This window comes from Sinocyclocheilus grahami, unplaced genomic scaffold, assembly GCF_001515645.1.
Source record: "Sinocyclocheilus grahami isolate Dianchi unplaced genomic scaffold, SAMN03320097.WGS_v1.1 scaffold576.1, whole genome shotgun sequence".
Lineage (NCBI taxonomy): Eukaryota > Metazoa > Chordata > Actinopteri > Cypriniformes > Cyprinidae > Sinocyclocheilus > Sinocyclocheilus grahami.
Window position 1 is genome coordinate 1,016,986 of NW_015505755.1, and position 19,630 is coordinate 1,036,615.

The 19,630-nt window shown below is 38.0% G+C and overlaps 1 protein-coding gene across 3 annotated transcripts in view; it reads right to left on the reverse strand.

The window, feature by feature from the left end:
• Positions 1-564: 564 nt before the first annotated feature.
• Positions 565-19,630, reverse strand: part of LOC107556716 (zinc finger CCCH domain-containing protein 13-like) — a 35,541-nt gene continuing 16,475 nt past the window's right edge. For all 3 annotated transcript variants that reach the window (XM_016239901.1, XM_016239902.1, XM_016239900.1), the window contains exons 14-21: positions 17,472-17,979; positions 16,189-16,298; positions 14,838-16,067; positions 13,828-14,373; positions 13,595-13,738; positions 8,746-8,946; positions 5,636-5,799; positions 565-827 (exon numbers count right to left, since the gene is read on the reverse strand). In XM_016239901.1, coding sequence (XP_016095387.1) covers positions 651-827; positions 5,636-5,799; positions 8,746-8,946; positions 13,595-13,738; positions 13,828-14,373; positions 14,838-16,067; positions 16,189-16,298; positions 17,472-17,979 — 3,080 coding nt within the window. In that variant the 3' untranslated portion in view covers positions 565-650. The remainder of the gene's footprint in view (positions 828-5,635; positions 5,800-8,745; positions 8,947-13,594; positions 13,739-13,827; positions 14,374-14,837; positions 16,068-16,188; positions 16,299-17,471; positions 17,980-19,630) is intronic.

Below are 19,630 nucleotides of genomic sequence, written 5' to 3' on the forward strand. Positions count from 1 at the left end.
ATGCAGCACCTATTTTAAATATAACCAATATTTTGATCACATCATTTGCATATTTACTACTAATGAAACCTAAAATAGTTTTTTTTAAGAAATGTCTTATTTATACATAGTAGTGATATAATAAAACGATGTCCTCCTGTGTCTAATAATTTTTTATAGTTTTATAATACAGATAACACTTTAGAGCAACAAGGTTGATACACAAAACCACCTTTTCTTCTTGAATCATATTTTAATAAAACAAGGAATCACTGAACAAGAGTGCTGAGACGGATCACAAATGTTTTAAAACGGAAAAAACAAGGGGAACAGAAGTTAGACGCACATAATACAGTCATTTTAATGTACATCTTCAGTACCCATTGTATATCCCACAAACATTCAGCAACGTTACAAAAATCTTCTCTAAAACAAATGTAAATGACAAAGTTCTTATGCAGTACATGGTTATCACGCTTCTGATTCAAAGTTCAAGGGTTGTGAAATCTTAGACAGCATCTCCACAGGCTAGTATGTCCAGTCTCTATGGTTCTTCTGAGGTTTAGGGCAGCAATCCTCCATCAGCACTGACTTAAACAGTTTCAGTGTGTGAAAATAATCGAGATGGTGATCTGAGATCAGTACTTTCAGACTGTACTCACGGAGCACAATCAGGAGACGCACAGCTCTGCTGGTGTGCTGAGCTGTTGGGCTGCAGAGGCGGAATCGGTCTTCTCCTGTCCACTGGACAGGCTGGAAGCCATTTTCTTTTTAAAGAGACGTAAACTCAGTTGCACAAGTTCACTGTCCACCACTGGAGCACTGGTGTAGATCTGCTTGGTTGTGCCCTACATGAGGAGGAATACAGAAGCATTAAACCAAATACTGGATCGTGTACACCTAAGCTAATTTAAACTAAAGGAGTACAAAAAAAAATACTTGGATGAAAGTGAAGTGTGGCCAATTGTAGTGTCCCATACTCGGAATTTGTGCTCTGCATTTAGCCCATCCAAGTGCGCGCACACACACACAGCAGAGTAATGAACATATACATACACACACACACACACACACACACACACACCGTGAACATACACCCGGAGCAACGGGTTGTCATTTTTGCTGCGGCGGCCAGGGAGCAGTCGGGGGTTCAGTGCCTTGCTCAAGGGCACCTCAGTTGTGGTATTGAAGGTGGAAAAGGGTGCTGTACATTCACTCCCCCCACCTACAATCCCTGCCAATACAGAGACTCGAACCCGCAACCTTCAGGTTACAAGTTAAGAAATCAATACTTGAAGGGATAGTTCACCCAAAAATGAAAATTACCCCATGATTTACTCACCCTCAAGCCATCCTAGGTGTAGATGACATTCTTCTTTCAGATGAATACAATCGGAGTTATATTAAATTATGTTGCACGTTCACTAGAGAGTGGCATCCAGCAGATGACGTATGCGTAGCATAAGCTCTGGTGAGAATATGCTAGTCTTGCGAGAAACAAGCTTTGTTTACAGCAAAGGAAAACCAGTGTCCACTTGGCTTATATCGAAATCCTCTGACATTTTTCTTTACAAATCCTCGTTTTGTACTACTAATTTGTGACCGGTGTTTTGTTTCGCTCTCTCCTCTGCGCTTCCACGTTCGTCACCACGTTTGCCTACGTCCTTCGTCATCCGCTGGACGCCACTCTCTAATGAACGCACGTACGACAGTTAGCGGCAGCTAGAGATCAAGGTTTATAAAGTTGTAAATATGGATATTTGTCTTACACAAATGCATTGCGTCGCTTCAGAAGGCCTTAATTAACCCCCCGGAGCCGTGTGGACTTCTTTTATAATGGATGGGTGCAATTTTTTGGACTTAAAATTTTGGGCTGCCATCCACTCCCATTATAAAGCATGGATTAGCCTGGACATTATTTAATATAACTCCGATTGTATTCGTCTGAAAGAAGAATGTCATATACATCTAGGATGGCTTGAGGGCAAGGAAATCATGGGGTAACTTTCATTTTTGGGTGAACGATCCCTTTAATACAATAATAGAAAAGGATGAACTAAACCAGGGGTACTCAAGTGCAGAGTACAAGCGGGCCGCATTAAAACTACATAAAATGTGAAGGGCCACAAATTACAATTTGCATCATCAGACATTAAGACAATATTTGCAGATTTACTGATTTAGAAATAGTTTATTACTTATCTGAATCTTGCTTGTCCCATTTAAAAAAACACAGAGAATGAATATATATAGATAGATAGATAGATTTGTTTTTAAACGAGTAAAAATCTGGACCAAAATTTGATTAAAAGTTTGTTTTGCTATATTGATGCAAAAAAATGGACATACTCAAACTGAGTATTCTTGCGCAAATATAGTTCTCAATTCTTTTGAAAGAAGTATTATTTTTCATATTTAAATAAAATATATTGTATCAATATTACATTTTTTTTTAAATAGATATCACTATTTTCCCACCATAATTCTGAAAACAAAACCAGACAACTAAACAAAATAACATGTAATTTCCTAGAGTTTCTAGTAAAATTTGCTGCAGTCTATTTATAGAATACAATATTCAACAAATTGATAAAAAAAAGTTAAACAAACGATTTATAGCTCATAACTTCATGACTTGCTCATAAAAACTTCACTTGTTTCATTCCTGAATGAATCAACGTTTTTTGAACAAATCTCATTTTAAGTCACTTTGTCTCCATCTGCTGGCATTACGTTGTAATTGATACAATCTTTATTTTGAAGTATTGTCACTTTCAAAAAAGTGACTTGTTCTATTTTGATTGCTTCTGTAGACAGCAGTGTTTATATCTGAACTATAAACTTTTATTCCAGTGCTTCTGTGATTATTTGAATGTTTGTAACACAGAAATGACGATACAAAAGACTTTGTAAAGATGTTTCATATAAATACTGTCTCTGGTCAGCAGCAGCGCAAACGCAGATTTGAATGTTACAGTGTGATTAAAGCTTTAATAGACAGTTGAATCATTATCATTTATGAACAAGATTGCGTGGGTGATAGAATCTGTTTGCGATCTGGCTATTTATTTAAATATCCAACAATATATGACAGTAAACATAAGACGCGACAATATATGGTTTTAGCGGTGTTCTTCAAGCCATCTCTGGTATTTTCATAATAATAAAGTACACTTATAATCCTAATTGACAGCCTTTATCACCATATAGAATATATTATTTGCCTCGTTCTGTGACACAAACTGCACATCAGATCACAGAAGTTATTTCAAACACTCGACTGATGTTATGGAGTAAAATCATGTTATTAAATGTTCTCTTTAGTTGGACTTTTACGTAAGGTCGTAATGCTTCTCTTTTGAAGTTGTTTGGAGCATGCCGCGTGTCCCTTTTTAATTGCACGTTAGTTACAGTGCTTGCAGAGATCGAGGAGCTTTTACTTCTGCGATTGTATATATTTAATAAAAAAAAAATCTCACTGCCTAATATTTTGAGCGCAAATTGTAATAAAATACATTAATCTTCAGGGTCGCCTGTTGAGTACCCCTGCACTAAACTGACCAAAAGTGATAGTAAAGACTTGGTTACACTTTACTTGAAGGGGTGTGCATAAGACTGACATGACACCTTCATAATCATAACATGACACATGTCATGAATATGAAGGTTTTTTATGCATGTTTATGACAACTGTCATTAAGTGTCATTCGCTCAGTTATGTAATTTTTAATGCAAAGATGACATTGTTTGAGATGTCTTTGTGATGGGCTATGGTTAAGGGTAAGGGTAGGGTTAGGTCAAATAATGTCATATTTGCATTAAAAATGACATAACTGAGCGAATGACACTTAATGACAGTTGTCATAAACATGCATAAAATCTCCTTCATATTCATGACATGTGTCATGTTATGATTATGAAGGTGTCATGTCAGTCTTATGCACACCCCTTCAAGTAAAGTGTAACCCAATCTTTTTTTTCAGGATTCATTGATGAATAGAAAGTTCAAAAGAACAGCTTTTATTTCAAATTGAATTAAATATAACCAGGAGGGTGAAGAACATGTCAGGTTCATGTACTTTTTGATAATTCGCAACAGCCACGAGCCATGAACAAAACAAACTAAACCAAACAAAAACAAACATGTCAGTGAATTTAATTATTGACTGACATCTGCTAAACACCTTATTATGAGGAAATTTTACAGTCCAGCTCAAAATGATAACTAAATTTACTGAGGCATGTGGCAGTAAATAACAACATATTTCCACTCTGATCTCTGTTACTGGCTCAGATTCTGCTCTGTTCCTGGTTGTGTTTCACACAAGAGTGAAATCACAGCTCTCTAAACCCACAGCAAAATATTACTGTATTATATTACTTAGATGTATATTTTGCTTCTGTAAATATGTCTAATCCCTTATTTTATTTTTATTTCTAGTTTATATACTTACATTAATTTTGCACTACATGCTTAATACTTTATATATATTATTACTATTATTCTTTTTATTTCTGTTAATACATATGTACTATTTGTAAGCAGTCCAGCTGCAATTGCTTTGGCAATACAAATGTATAATTTTTGTCATGCCAATAAAGCACTCTTAAATTGAATTGAATTGAATTGAGAGGGAGAGCGAGAGAGAGCGAGAGAGCGATCACAGTAGAGTCAGCTGTCTTAACCCCGGCTTGTGTACTGCATCATTACTGTGTCTGTTCCCCTTTCGGGCTTGAACTGATGGTAAAACTAATGGTCATATGACCCCTTTAACAAAAAAATCTATTTTACATAAATGCAGTTCTTTTGAACTTTCTATCCATTAAAAAAAAAAAAAAAAAAAAAAAAAAAAAGCCTAATGAGTTGAATTTACAATTTACACAATTACATGATTGTTTCAGCATTGATGATAAGAAGAAATGTTTCTTGAGCAGCAAATCGCCATATTAGAATGATTTCTGAAGGATCATGTGACACTGAAGACTGGAGTAATGATGCTGAAAATTCAGCATTGCATCACAGGAATAAATTAGATTTTACAGTTTAAATTTAAACTATTTACATTTATTTTAAATTTTAATATTTCACAATATTACTGTTTTACTGTATTTGAGTAAATAATTGCAGCCCTGGTGAGCATAAAATATTTATTTTAAATCTTACCAACCACAAACCTTTTAACTACGATGCATATGCATATATATATATATATATATATATATATATATATACACAGTGGGTACGGAAAGTATTCACACCCCCTTAAATTTTTCACTCTTTGTTATATTGCAGCCGTTTGTGTATATATATATATATATATATATATATATATATATGGTATAATTTGTGGTGTACTTTCATCGCATTAAATTTACACTAAAAGTTAGGGTAAAACATAATTTGTCAGATTTTTTGCTGCCTGATAGTAATACAGGAACCTGGTTTTTATAGTTTAGTTATCTATACTCTTCAGTATTTAAATGAAATAAATATATTTAATTAAATACTCATAGTAATTACTTTCGATTCTGCTTTTGATGCCTTAAAATCCTCTGAGGCAGCTTAACATGTTCCAGAATAGAGCTCAATTAATACTGTTTGGGAAAGCCCAGGTTATACAAAATAAGTGCCTGTGATTAAAGACCATAAGACCACCTTGTCGTTTTTCAGGAGCTGTTTACGTATGGCAATGTCTCTGCGAGCACACAGTGCCTTGCAGCAAGGGCCCTGGCTCCTCAGTAGGTTGGCCCTCTCCATTCTTCTGTTGTATGCAGCCATGTTCAGAGCACCCAGATCATGCTCTAAGAGTTTATCAGCATCTATGGATACATATAAGATTAAAGTCACTCATGTAAATAGCCATGTTTGTATAACTACACTGATTACCACAAAAACAAAAAAAATCTGCGGTAACTGATACATATGTAGAGCCTAATTTGAAACAAAAATTTGCTGAAAATGTTCTCACCCTCAGGCCATTCAAGATGTAGATCAAATAGTTTCTTCGTGAAAACAGATTTAGAGAAATTTAGCAAAAAAAAAAAAACATTAACAATGGATCCTCTGCAGTGAATGGGTGCCATCAGAATGAGAGTCAAACCAGCTGATTAAAACCAAGCGGCAACCTTCCGGTCTCTCTTGAAACAAACACGGAAGTGACTTCAACTGCAATTCATTGACTGGCCACTAGAGCTGGCTCCAAAAGAGTCGATCCCATAGAATGCTCTTCAGAAACCTACGGGTGACGTCACAGACACTACGCCCATGTTTTTATACAGTCTATGATTAAAACACAATCCACACGACTCCTATCCATCAATTAACGTCTTGTGAAGTGTGTGTTTGTAAGAAACAAATGTATTAAGATTTTACTTCAAACCATTGTGTTAGGCTAAAATATGAGTCCTTTATCCATGATGACGCTTCCTCCAGTGAAAAAGCCCATCCCCTGTTGTCCTCTCACATCAAAATATTTGTTTGGAACTGTTTTGACTTGTAAACGGTGCTTGATCTGTGCAAATTTCTCTCCTGATTCAGACGAGACAACATATTCACTGGAGAACACAATATTATAGAGGACTATTATAGAGTATTTTAGCCAGAAGCAGGATTTTGGAGTTGAAATGTCTTAAAGGCAGAGGTGGGGGACTCGAGTCGCAAATTTAAGGACTTGTGACTTGCTTGACTAAATAAAGAAAATGACTTGACTTGGACTTGAGATCCAGTGACTTGAGACTTGACTTGACCTTCATGACTCGGCAGGACTTGACTTTATTTTAGCGTGCTCCCAGACTGAATCCCAGTCTTCGCTGGATAAATTTAGTGCAAAATAATTTTCCAACATCTGTTAAATATTATCTCATATTTATGTTATATTGAGTTTGACCATCCTAAGAGATGGTCAAACTCAATATAACAAATATGATATACATATTTTTATCTTGTATTTTTATCAATATTTTCTCAATTACAGATTTTAGCGGTATACAAAGTAGTATTTTGCCTATATTCAAAATGTTATATTTACAACATTATTTAAAATTTATAATTAAGTTAATTTCTGAGGAAAAATTAATAAGGTTGTGTGGCAAAAAAATATTTGTTCTTGTCTGATACTGTGACTTGACTTGATCCTTAGCAGGACTCGACTTGACTTGCTTGAGGTGAGCCACTGACTTAACTTGCTTGATTTGTTTGTACTGTGACTTGAGACTTGCTGGTAGGGACTTGAGACTTGCTTGAGACTTGAAAATGTGTGACTTGCCCCCACCTCTGCTTAAAGGGGTCATATGATGTTGCTAAAAAGAACATTATTTTATGTATTTGGTGTAATGCAATCGGTTTATGCAGTTTAAGGTAAAAAAAAACACATTATTTTCCACAATGTACATTACTGGTTCTCCTCTATGCCCCGCCTTTCTGAAACGCGTCAATTTTTACAAAGCTCATCGGTCTGAAAAGCGAGGTGTGCTCTGATATTTAAAATTTATAATTAAGTTAATTTCTGAGGAAAAATTAATAAGGTTGTGTGGCAAAAAAATATTTGTTCTTGTCTGATACTGTGACTTGACTTGATCCTTAGCAGGACTCGACTTGACTTGCTTGAGGTGAGCCACTGACTTAACTTGCTTGATTTGTTTGTACTGTGACTTGAGACTTGCTGGTAGGGACTTGAGACTTGCTTGAGACTTGAAAATGTGTGACTTGCCCCCACCTCTGCTTAAAGGGGTCATATGATGTTGCTAAAAAGAACATTATTTTATGTATTTGGTGTAATGCAATCGGTTTATGCAGTTTAAGGTAAAAAAAAACACATTATTTTCCACAATGTACATTACTGGTTCTCCTCTATGCCCCGCCTTTCTGAAACGCGTCAATTTTTACAAAGCTCATCGGTCTGAAAAGCGAGGTGTGCTCTGATTGGCCAGCTATCCAGTGCATTGTGATTGGCCGAATACCTCAAGCGTGTGACAGAAATGTTACGCCCCTTACCATATTGTGATGCCGTGTCCCGGCGCGACGAGACAAAACCGGTAAAACCCATTATAAACGAGGCATTTGTTGCATCCAGTGGGGATGCCCCACTTTATAGAAACAGACATCAGTTGTATGTTGTGTATAGCATTGTAGGCTACTCTCCCAGGAAACGGTCCTTGTCCTCCATAAAATGTGCTGCACTTGGGCGGCGTTATGCAAATCTACCCACATCGTGAAGTAGATATGTGGGGGCGTGTTAGAACGAGCCGTTTTAGGTAGGTGTGGCTGAATCTTAACTTTTATAAAGAATATCTCTTTGTATTTGAGACTTTAGTCTTTGCAACTTTACAGATCTTCTTTATGCACCAAAAGCTTGTAACACTCCAAAGAGAAAGGAAAAATTTAAATCGTATATGATTTCGTATACGATATTGACATATGAAAACATATGACCCCTTTAACGATGGATTTGTTTCTTACAAACACACAGCTTTTCACTTCACAAGACATTAATTGATGGACTGTAGTCGTGTGGATTTCTTGTGGATTTTTTTTTATGTTTGTATCAGTTATTCGGACCCTCATTCCGACGGCACCCATTCACTGCAGAGGATCCATTCGTAAGCAAGCATTTTAATGCTACATTTCTCTAAATCTGTTCCAATGAAGTAACTCATCTCTAACTTGGATGGCCTGAGGGTGAGTACATTTTCAGCAAATTTTCATGTTTGGGTGAGCTGTTCCTTTCAAACGGGAGCATTCCTTCAAAGGTAGATTTGCACATTTACCTTTAGGGTCTTCCAGCTCTCTGGAACACACTTCTTTAACTCTGGCAAGGAGCTGAGGCCCAGCTAAGCGTCTGGACACTCCCGCTCTGAGCAAAACAGCCCCCGGGGTGAATCGGAGAAGAGCTGCCCCAGGAGTTCTGAGCTCCTGTTTTTGCTTGGGCATCAAACTGGACCAATCTACATCAATCACATCTAGAGGCCCTGAAACAGAACATGCAAATGTCATATTATAAACAGTTGGGATATGGGATATAAATTTGGGGATGGAAAGACAAGAATAGCGATATGGCTTAATGTGACGATTAAACTTCAAAAGGCTGCGATTTCACTGAATAAATATGATTGCTCCACGTTTCAAAGTCAGCTGCTGCTGTACAGCAGTTACCGGGGAAACCGCTTTATTTATGCCATTCCAAAATTAACATTTTCAATTAGCCAGTCTGCTGTTTTTGTTCAGATCAATGTGAAAATCAGCCAATGTTTTTACGCAGAAAACATGCAGAGTTGTAAATGTGAACTGGTGGATCGACAAGAAGATAATGCATTATAAAAATATAAACAATTAAGACAGTATTGTAACATTTATAAGTTATTTAATTAATATAATGATTGATAATAATTGTTGAAATGAATATAATTGATACTTTTGACTACTTTTTTTTTTACTTTTGAAAAAAAAAAAATGAAATGTGAAATTCTGAAACCCTGTATCTGAACTGTAAATCATGCTTTTTACAGTCATTTTGTGAAGGGGCCCGTTCTTCGTACGTGGCTTATTAAATCCGAGATGAAATGTCACATCCAAGATGATATCATCGCGATAATCAGGATCTGGCTAATTCGGTTCTTCAAACGCACCTGTTGTTGATGCTTAGTATGGCTGGATTGAGTTATCCGATAATTGCGCGTTCATGGGTTGGTTTAAAAGGGGCTATGTATCGATACTCGAAACCACGATCAGCAATGCAGCGATTGGCTGGCAGCAAGACAGCAACGTATGACATCATATATAATAAAGATACCTGATGAAAAACTTGACAAATTTTTGGACTTTTATAAAGAAACAGCCAAGTGAACAAAACTACATAAATGTTATAATAGATAAATTAAATGTGCACAGTTTTTATTTCATTTAAATTTTTTTACACGATTCTCAATTATTTATATTCACTATTTCTAATATTTGTACAGGCTTTAAATTTTTATTTCAATGTAGTAATTAGCAATTCATTTAATTTTATATTTGAACAGATTTGTTACGTGACTGCCAGTATTAATTAAAGTTCCTTAAGGGTCAAGATCATGTTATCTGCATCTCCTGCGCTCCATCAAGCCACTCCCATAATAGCTGTCATCACTCAAATTAATGCACGACTCTACATTATCTGTATAGAATGCGTGTAAGACTCGAAAACAATTATGAAGTAATAATTTTATGACGAATAAATCTTTCAGTGAGTAAAACTGGCTGTGTCTATAGTATTAACCCTTGTGCGTCAATTAAAAAAAAAAAGTTACACATAGGTCCATAGTGGACAAAAATGTATATGTCAAAAAACTGTCATAAAAATTTGAAGCGTTAAGTTTGAAGGAGTTAAGTTTGGTCTCATTTTAAAGAAGACCCATGGCAGATTATTGTTGAAGTAAAAAAAGTTTAAAAAGTTAAACCAAAAAAAAAAGTTCTAGATGTTTAGGTTTATGAAAATGATTTATGAACGATGTTTTATATAAAATATATATTTTATGAAACATGTTGAACTCTATACCTGCTAGAAAATCAAAGCCATACATCTAAACAAGTTGTATTGCAAATTTGAGGTTGATATCTCAAAAAATGAGCTTTCAGTAAGATTTTGTTTGGGTGCAGTACCAAATTTTCTAGAATTTTTCTCTCTCAAATATTACAAGAACACGCGCACAAAATTTTATTTTTTTACACGCATACAAACCACACTGACATCCATACCAACACACCCACACAATAATAGCTGCATTATTTATCCAATTGGCTCTATAATATGCATAAGCAGAAAACAGAAATAAAGCGAGTATTTTTTTATAGGTCAAATCTGAAAAAAAAAAATGGCACCATCTGGTAAAAAAATTGTAAAAAATTTAAATTTAAAGTCTTGCCAATAGAATGAAAGCCTATCAACAAAAATTGCATAATTTTACAGTTAAATGGCACTGCGTTTAAAAATAGCAGTTTTAATGGGTGTCAATGGGGACAATTTTGTCCTTAAGGTCCTGAGAGGAACTATTTTTTTGTACCTAGTGCAAAACTTTTTTATTAAAGGAAATGGAAGTGAAATAGTAAAATTCCAATAAAAATACACACCTGTGCCAAAATGTATACAGTTGGCAATAACACAGGCAAAACTATCAAAAAAACTAAACTGAAAAGGACAAAAATGTCCAAAAGGTCGCACAAGGGTTAAAGACTACACAACATTATTATATTATCTTTAAAATAATATTTAAATGAACATTTAAATTTTTTGTCCCTGGATTAGTAGGGTACTCTTGTAATAAAGTAGCAGTGGTAGCAGACAGATTTTAAGCATCAATTCTGCTTAAAAAGATGCAATCTATTCCTGTTTACATGAAATAAGCCTGCTCCCGAGCAGGTTTAAGCTTACGGACCTGTTGCTACGACAGCAACTACGGGATGAGCTTCGAAGAACCAAACAATCCACGATCATGCCAAATCGTCAACAATCAAATCCAGCTAACAGAGTTAGCGACGTACGAAGAACGGGCTCCAGGTCTTAAAATGTATCAAATATGCGCTTAAATATCCTGCAGATACCCTGGTCTGGCAAAAACTGTCAATTCATGTTTTTAGGTATATAATTGTCTGGATCTCGGCTGGTGAGGAGGGTTCATTACTGGACCTCAAGCTATTTTAGTTGAAGACCCCTGGGATAGAGGAATTTTCAGACTGTGATTACACAGTTTCTGCTTATGTCTTTGTCAGTGTGTGTATTATTCTGTAAAAATTCATTTAATAGACTGTTCAAAATGAAAATTACATATGGCCAGAGCAGAGTTTTTATTTAACTTTTTTGGCTAGAATGTCCACATTCATTGTTATAGTCACAATGCAAACTTGATCATCGATTATATTTTTCAATTATATTTTTCATGAGGGCCATATCCAAATCTGAACACATGCATTATGCAGATAATGATAAACATGGCAAAAGGAGGCATATGCAATATTGCTGCCTTTGTCACTGCAGACACATGCATTTGAAGTGTTCTTGACCTGATTTAACAATCCATTTCAGCAATTACATAAAAACTAAACGACTTTGTTGGTGGGTGGACCTCGACCCCTCTAGATAGGTATGGAGTTATGCTCCCCCAGAAGAAGATTTTGAACATTTTAAAATTAAATGCATTAATCTGGTGCATTGTGATAGCAAAGTTTAAAAAATCCAAATTAAGAGCTTTTGAATGGAGTAATAAAAAAGTCTTTGCATTGACTTCCAGTGGACTTAGTTGTGATAGTGTCTCAGTCCACGTTGTTGTTATTAAAATAAAAAGAATATTTAATGAAAAAGAAGTATATTCATTATTTTACAGTAGTTAAATTACAATATGTATGTTTTTCTCCACAGTTTCTTCACATTAAATCCTCAAGCTTTTATTTTGGCGTAAAACTACCCTTTAAGTTTCTCTGACAACAAGTTTACAAATTGGGACCATCCCAATTTGAAAGTAAAGCATAACTTGTGCATGTTGCATTCATAAAAGCAAGTTAAACTCAGTTCATGCAGAGATGGTGTTCACTGTATTTACTGTGAACCAAGTCGTGCTTTGCCCTGAAAAACGGAAAACATCTGACTCTATATTTACATCACAGACTTTTTTGATAAGCAGTTTAAGCACACCAAGCCAAATCAGGATTTTAATTTAGTATGATTGACATATCACTAAAAGAAGTGTAAAAATATATTCAGTTCACTGTGAAATTGTGGTGGGACAGATTAGACTGTGGCAGGACATTTGATTTAAAGTCTGTGTAAAGAGATATCAAATGTGTGTTCTGAGTTTGTCACACCACAGAAAAATGTGTTAACCACTCAGCCAAATTTGAATGCTAAAAAAAAACGCCAAGTAAATAAAATAAGGCATCAAAATCTTGAAAAAATAAGCAGTATTCTCTGCTCTCAAACACTGGGGGCGTGTCCGCTGGAAACCACGCCCACTCACAAGAAAGCTGTTGTCTCTCTCAACGATCAAATGCAAATAAATTTAAATAAGGAGACTGAGCTTTTTTGTAAATTATCGCAACCAGGTATTATGCATTTACGTGACGAAGGCATAGCTAGCTAGAAAACTGTAGGCTATCGTAACTAACGGTAATTAGCTTATGCTAATGTGCTCTAGTTATTAGGCGTGTTCGACTTGAAGTGGTGCTGTGCAGAACGTCAGCATATGACATCAAAGTACTGCAAGAGGAATTCGAAAGCAAGGAGCCGTCTGCTCTCTATAGCTCTCACTGTACTTTGATGTCACATACCGATCGGTCTGTGCAGCGCTGCTTCAAGTCGAACACACCTCTTATTATAGTGTTAGGGGAGGGGTCATGCTCAGTGGCTCAATTGCGTCATCGAGTCATGATTTTAGCCCCGCCCAAAAAAACCTGAACACGAAAATTGTGAAAGACTGTTTTAACAGTCTAATTCCACAATTAAGGACTACATAGTTCAAAGTCTTTGTAACATGTTTCAGCAATGCATTTCTAACATTTCTAATGCATTTAGAAACAATTCTCAGAACTGACTTTACACAGATTTTAAATGCGTCTTCATGGGATCTTGTTTTAAGTGGTGTTATGTACCAGAAATCTTTTCATCATCTTGCTGTTCGTCCCTCTTTTGACTGTCAGCCAGAATCTCGTCCAGTTCATCATCACTGATTGGCTCATACTCCTCACCATCTGAGACAGCAGACTGTGCATCATCCCCCTTTCCATCCTCCTCTTCTGAGAGATAGACATATACACACATTAAAAAACTAAATCTTCTTACACATCAGGCAATAATTTGAGAAATGGTGAGAAAAAAGACCTACCATCAAGACTATCCATTTTGGGTTCAGATGCTTCCACTTGCAGGTGTGAGTTGTCGGCTGGCTTATCTACATCCATGAGGGCTTCTCTGGGTAACAGAGGCTCATACTCTCCCCTCTCCATCTTAGTTTCAGATCTGCTCTTTGGTTCCCTGTGAGCCTGAAGGTCAAACGGAAGCATCCTTTCCCGTTCACGCTCACGGTCCCTTTCACCACGCTCACGATCCATTCGCTCATGTGCCAGCAACCCTTCAGGTAGGAGTCGTTCCCTCATCTCCCGCAAGTCTCTCTCTCTAATTGGCTCACGGCTGCCACGGAGGAGGGGCTCTCTGCCCCGCCCACCCCACTCACGAGGTTCTGGGTCCCAGTCTCGCTGTTGGGTTTGTTGATTTTGCATCTGACGGTGATCCTTTTTCTCACGCTCTCGATCCAACTGATCACGATCTCGTTCCCGCTCACGGCTGTCGTAGGAGCCGGCTCTGGAGCGAGCCTGACGCTCAGACTCTGGTGAACTACGACGAGAACTGTGACTCCGGGAGTCCTGTCGGTCTGTGGAAGCCGATAAATATTTACATATGTATTACATAGAATTCAAAACTTTAACTTTACAAGTTACAAAGAAATTAAAATAAATAAATAAAAAATAAAACCCACAATACCAACTGCTTAGGAATTCTTTAACACATCATCCAGAGCACCAGAGTTAAGATACACGAATATATTTAATGGACTTATTGCATTTTGCATTCACATTGCATTTCGAATATTTTTAATACCAACCTACTGAAAATGATGATTTGCATTCAAAACCCTCTAGTATAAAAAACTTTTACTAGAAATACCTTAAGGCATTAATAAATGTGTATAATACAACTACTTAAAACATATTAGTATTATTAGCAGTAGTAGTTCTTATACACATCATTAAACTTAAATGTAATATAAAATAATATATTTAACAATAATACAAACAAAAATTCTTTAACACTCCAAGCTTTTACGAGTAGTCTCACCTGAGGAAGTACTTCGACTAGGTTCTCCTCTCCGGAGCTGATCAATCCTCGACTTCCTCTCTCCTCCCATCTGTTCACTGGCCGCTGCCCTCTCCCGGTCTCTCTCCCTCTCCCGTTCCCATTCCCTCTCTCGCTCTCTCTCCCGAGAATTGCCACCTTGCATGAGTCCTCTGCGGGGCCTGAGTCCCTGAGGGCCTTCATCACGGTGGGCCGACTCATTGGAGGGCGAGCGTAGCCTTCTCGAAGACGCACGGCTTTGGTTACTGCCCATGCTACTGCTGCGCTGCTGCTGCATGTCTGCTTGGGGTGGTTTACGCAGCATGTGTTGTGGCAGTAATGGTTGTAAAGGAAGAGACTGTATCAGCATTGGAGGGTCAGGGAGCAGCGGGGCGATGGGGGGGTCTGTACGGTCCCGGCCGCCACCACGTGCACCCCTTCTAGGGGGACGTTCAGAGGGAAGCAGCCGCTCCGGTGGCCTATCGGATGGCAGGGAGGCAGAAGTTGTCTCGCCCCGCTCTGGTACATCCTCATCAGACCAGTCACTGAAGTTGGCATCCATTTTAGCAGAGAGAGAACTCGGTCCAGCCATTAAAGCCCTCTGGGAAGGAAGGTCATCCTTGTTGATTGGCGGAGGTGTACGTGGGCCTCGTCGCCTCTTGCTGAGGGGATGCTGGGCGACCAGCTCATCCTCAGATACATCTGACTCCGGACCCAGTGAGCGCTTGCGCTTCCTTTCTAAGGCTTTCTTCTTGGCTGTCTTGCGAGGTGACAGGAGAGCCTGGGGGGCTTCAGCTACAGAGGAGGACGGGGGCTCGGGGTTACTACGGTCCCCCCCGCCAGATTCCTCCTCTTTACGGTTCTTCTTCAGATTTTTCTTCTGAGATTTAGTCTTTTTCTTCCCCTCTTCATGAACGGCTGATAAAGAGTCTCTGTCCTCTATAGGAGGAGGAGGAGGAGTGAGGGCGGCAGTAGGGAGGTCCCTCTGCTCTTTTCCCCTTCTAGAGTCAGAAATGCCCGTAGCAGAAATGTCTGGAGCATGTTCTTCACGTCGCTCTGCTCCTCTTCCACCGCGGGAATCCCCCTCCTCGTGTCGGCCACGGCTTTCTTTTTTATCCACACGACGGTCATCATCCTTCCAGCGGTTGTGTTTATCATCAGTAAAGGAGTGGGCAGGCGAGCGGGCAGTTTCTTGAGGACGAACCACTTGACTCAGCAGTCGGTGCTTATCGCCTGAAACAAAACCATACATGTTATGTCCAAATATTCTGCATGTGTGCACAATAGACCTATGAGGAAGGTTACACCAAGTGCTAATGGGTGTAACCATAACCTTGCTCAGTTGAACTCCTACCTTTCTCCTCAGTGCTGTTGTAACCGTCACTGTCTGCAGGGCTCACATCTCGACCTCTTTTAGGAGATGGCCGTGGACTGGGAGTGTTCTCAGCACGATGTCTCTTACGACTGCAAACAAAGTGAAGGGCAAACAAACAATATTGAACACCTGAGAAAATCTCTAATGTCAAACTGTTTATAACATGTACACTAGCGTTCAAAAGTTCTGGTCTGTAAAATTTCTTAATGCGTTTCAAATAAGTCTCTAATACTCGTCAAGGCTGCATTTATTTGATCAAAAATACAGAAAAACAGTAATATTATGAAATATTACTACAAACAGTTTTCTATGTAAATATAGGTTAAAAAGCATTTTATTCTGGTGATGTGAAGCTGAATTTTCACCAACCATTACTCCAGTCTTCAGTGTCACATGATCCTTCAGAAATCATTCTAATATGCTGATTTGCTGCTCAAGAAACATTTCTTCTTATCATCAATGATGAAAAATCTGAAGTCTTTTGTAAAATCCACCCCCCAAATTAACCCTCACCCCAAAGTTTTGAACGGTAGTGTAAATGTACTACCAGCTGAACAATATCATGAAATATTCTGCATTATTAGGTGATTTCAGAGCTTATAGCTTTCGATTTATGGGTATACATCTATCTCTCTCTATCACCATATATATTACAATTAAAGCTGAAGTCCACAAGACAATCTTTTCAACACTCTACAGCTAACCATTAAAGTTGTAAAATGGCACAAATGAGGTTCTGACTTGTGTTCATATGAAAAAGGAAAGCATGATATATTAATAAAATATACTGGTTATCGGCTGCCACTTAAAAGATTTTATTTATTGGAGTCAATTAATGCTGAGTGCTTTAAAGTTACTCTTTAAAAACAGTAATCTTTTGAATCTCAAAATCAATATCCATTTTTTTATACTGAAAATTGCAATACTGCGACATCTAAATTCAGTTGAAGAATTTAAAATGACTGATTTTAGTTTGTATGTTTTATTTTTTAATGTAGTCAAAATAGACTAATTTAAAAGGCCGATAATGTGAAAAATAATTATCGTCTAATCTTTATCAGTCAGATATTTTCAACATCGGTGTTCCCTTAGTATGAAAAGAAAGAGACTGCAAAGTGATTAAGCAGCACCAGTATGTTTCCATGGACAATTAAGTCTTATAATTGTATAATGGCTGCTAAACTGTATATTTTCTCAGTAAATGGTTTACCGATTCCAGATAGATTGTACGTAAACATGACTAATAACACTGGAGCACTTACGTGTTCTTTCTCTCTTCATGAGCATCTCGGGTGGAGCGGTCATCTCGCGACTCCTCTCTTCGGTCCCGCCTCTCTTCCCTCCCTTTTTCTCTCTCGTCCCACTCCCTCTGCCGTTCCCTCTCTCTTTGCTCCCTTTCCCGTTCCCTCTCCTTCCTCTCTCGTTCCCTTTCTTTCTCCCGCTCTTCTCGCTCCCTTTCCCGCTCCTCTCTTTCTCTTTCCCGCTCTCTTTCTCTCTCCTCCCTCTCCCTCTCTCGCTCTTTTTCCCTCTCCCTCTCCCGCTCTCTCTCCTTGGCTCTTTCACGTTCTCTTTCAGCCTCTCTTTCCCGTTCTTTCTCCCTCTCTCTCTCCTTCTCTCTTTCCCGTTCCCTCTCTCTTTCTCTATCCCTGTCCTTCTCTCTCTCACGCATGCGGTCATCACGTCTTTCATCCCTTCGATCATCTTTTCTCTCTTCACGATCAAGGTCCTCACCGCGGTTTTGCTGGCGGACAGGAGTGGATGCTCTTTGTTCTGTTGGACAAAAACAGAACAAAAACACAAAGTTGCTTTCTATGTCCTGTGATGTTAAATAACTGTTCACAGACTTGTGCACCCATTTAACGTTTTTTGAAGTGAATCAATGTAAATTTCGATCTGTGTCCCAGACAAAGCTACTGTATTGCTTCAGAAGACTAAGCATCACAAACAAGTAATATTTACTACTTTTATGGTACTTTTTGTTGCTTATTTGTAATTTTGGGAGCTTAACAGACAAACTGTCTTTCTATTCTCAGAGCTACATGAATATTTCTCACAAATCTCCTTTAGAACCTCACAGAAAATATAATGCCATACAGGTTTGGAACAATATTAGTGAAAAAAAGAAAAAAGAAAAATTTATTTAAAGGGGTCATGAACTGAGAAATCAAATTTCCCTTGATCTTTCGACATATAACAGGTCAAATGTACAATAAAAACATCCTGCAAGCTTCAAAACTTTCCTGTTACAGCTTTTATTGAAACCAAGCTCAGAAAACGACTTGTTTTGGAATGTGCCACTTTATGACATAATAGTGCAGCAAAAGCCCGCTTCCGCAAGAGAAGATCAATGTCTGCTTCTACATCACTGCCTCTTTAGCCCCACCCACTGATACACACTTGTAGTAGGAGGAGAGGAAATACTAGAGAGATGCAAACACAGGATTGCTCCATCAACAGAACCATACAGATGACATTACAAGATTACAAGTCACTGAGTAGTGTAAAGCCCTGTTCATACTGCCAGAGACACACAGCGACAAAGCGACATGCTCCCATTAATTTTCAATGGAGAGCTGGCGACTTCCGGCGACAGTGACCGTTGGCGACAGAATGTGGGCGTGTCAAGCGATGCGAGTCAAGCGACAAAAGTTACGAATTGTTTAACTATGCAAATGAACAGCGAATTTTGCGAGCGACAACCAATAGGAATGAAGAATCTGTCAGTGGCGCTCACACGTCAGCGTCTCGAGTGCAGGCAACACAGGACAGATTTCCTGAGCGATTTCACTACGGCTGTCGCGATAACCGCAATATCGCGCTTTTGAAGAGCAAACTGCAGAGGAATGCAAGAACCGTAGTGATGGGAAGTTCAGATCATTTTACAGACTCGGACCTTTGAGTCTCATTCAGCAAAATGAACAAATCTTTTTTCCGAGTCATTTCGTTCATTTTAGCAAAATATAATTAAAATGTTACGTGTTCCTTCCCTAATACGTCTACTACTTACGCAAACGTTGATCACACTACAAACAATACAAAACTGCTAAGAAACAGAAAAGATTAATTCATTGTTTACCTGGGTCTTCAGTCTATGATTAGCTCACCTCACCTCTTATCTAACAAGTCTTCTGGTTTGAGTCGTTCGTTCATCACGTGACAGCCCCATAGACTTTAACCAATGCAGTCTGAGCCAGAAAGAGAATGGATTAGTTCATCTCTCCAGTCTTTCGAATCGTTCGTTCTTTTGTCACGTGACAGCATTGGATAGAGAAATTAGTTAATTTACAAGCTTCCTTACAAACGGGTGCATAGTTATTATTATCATCATTATTTACTCTTACAGTTACGTGATGCGTTTCTGGTCTCAAATTGTAGCTTTTTACTTCTTGCAAATGTGGGAATTTCTGTCATTATGGTTCTT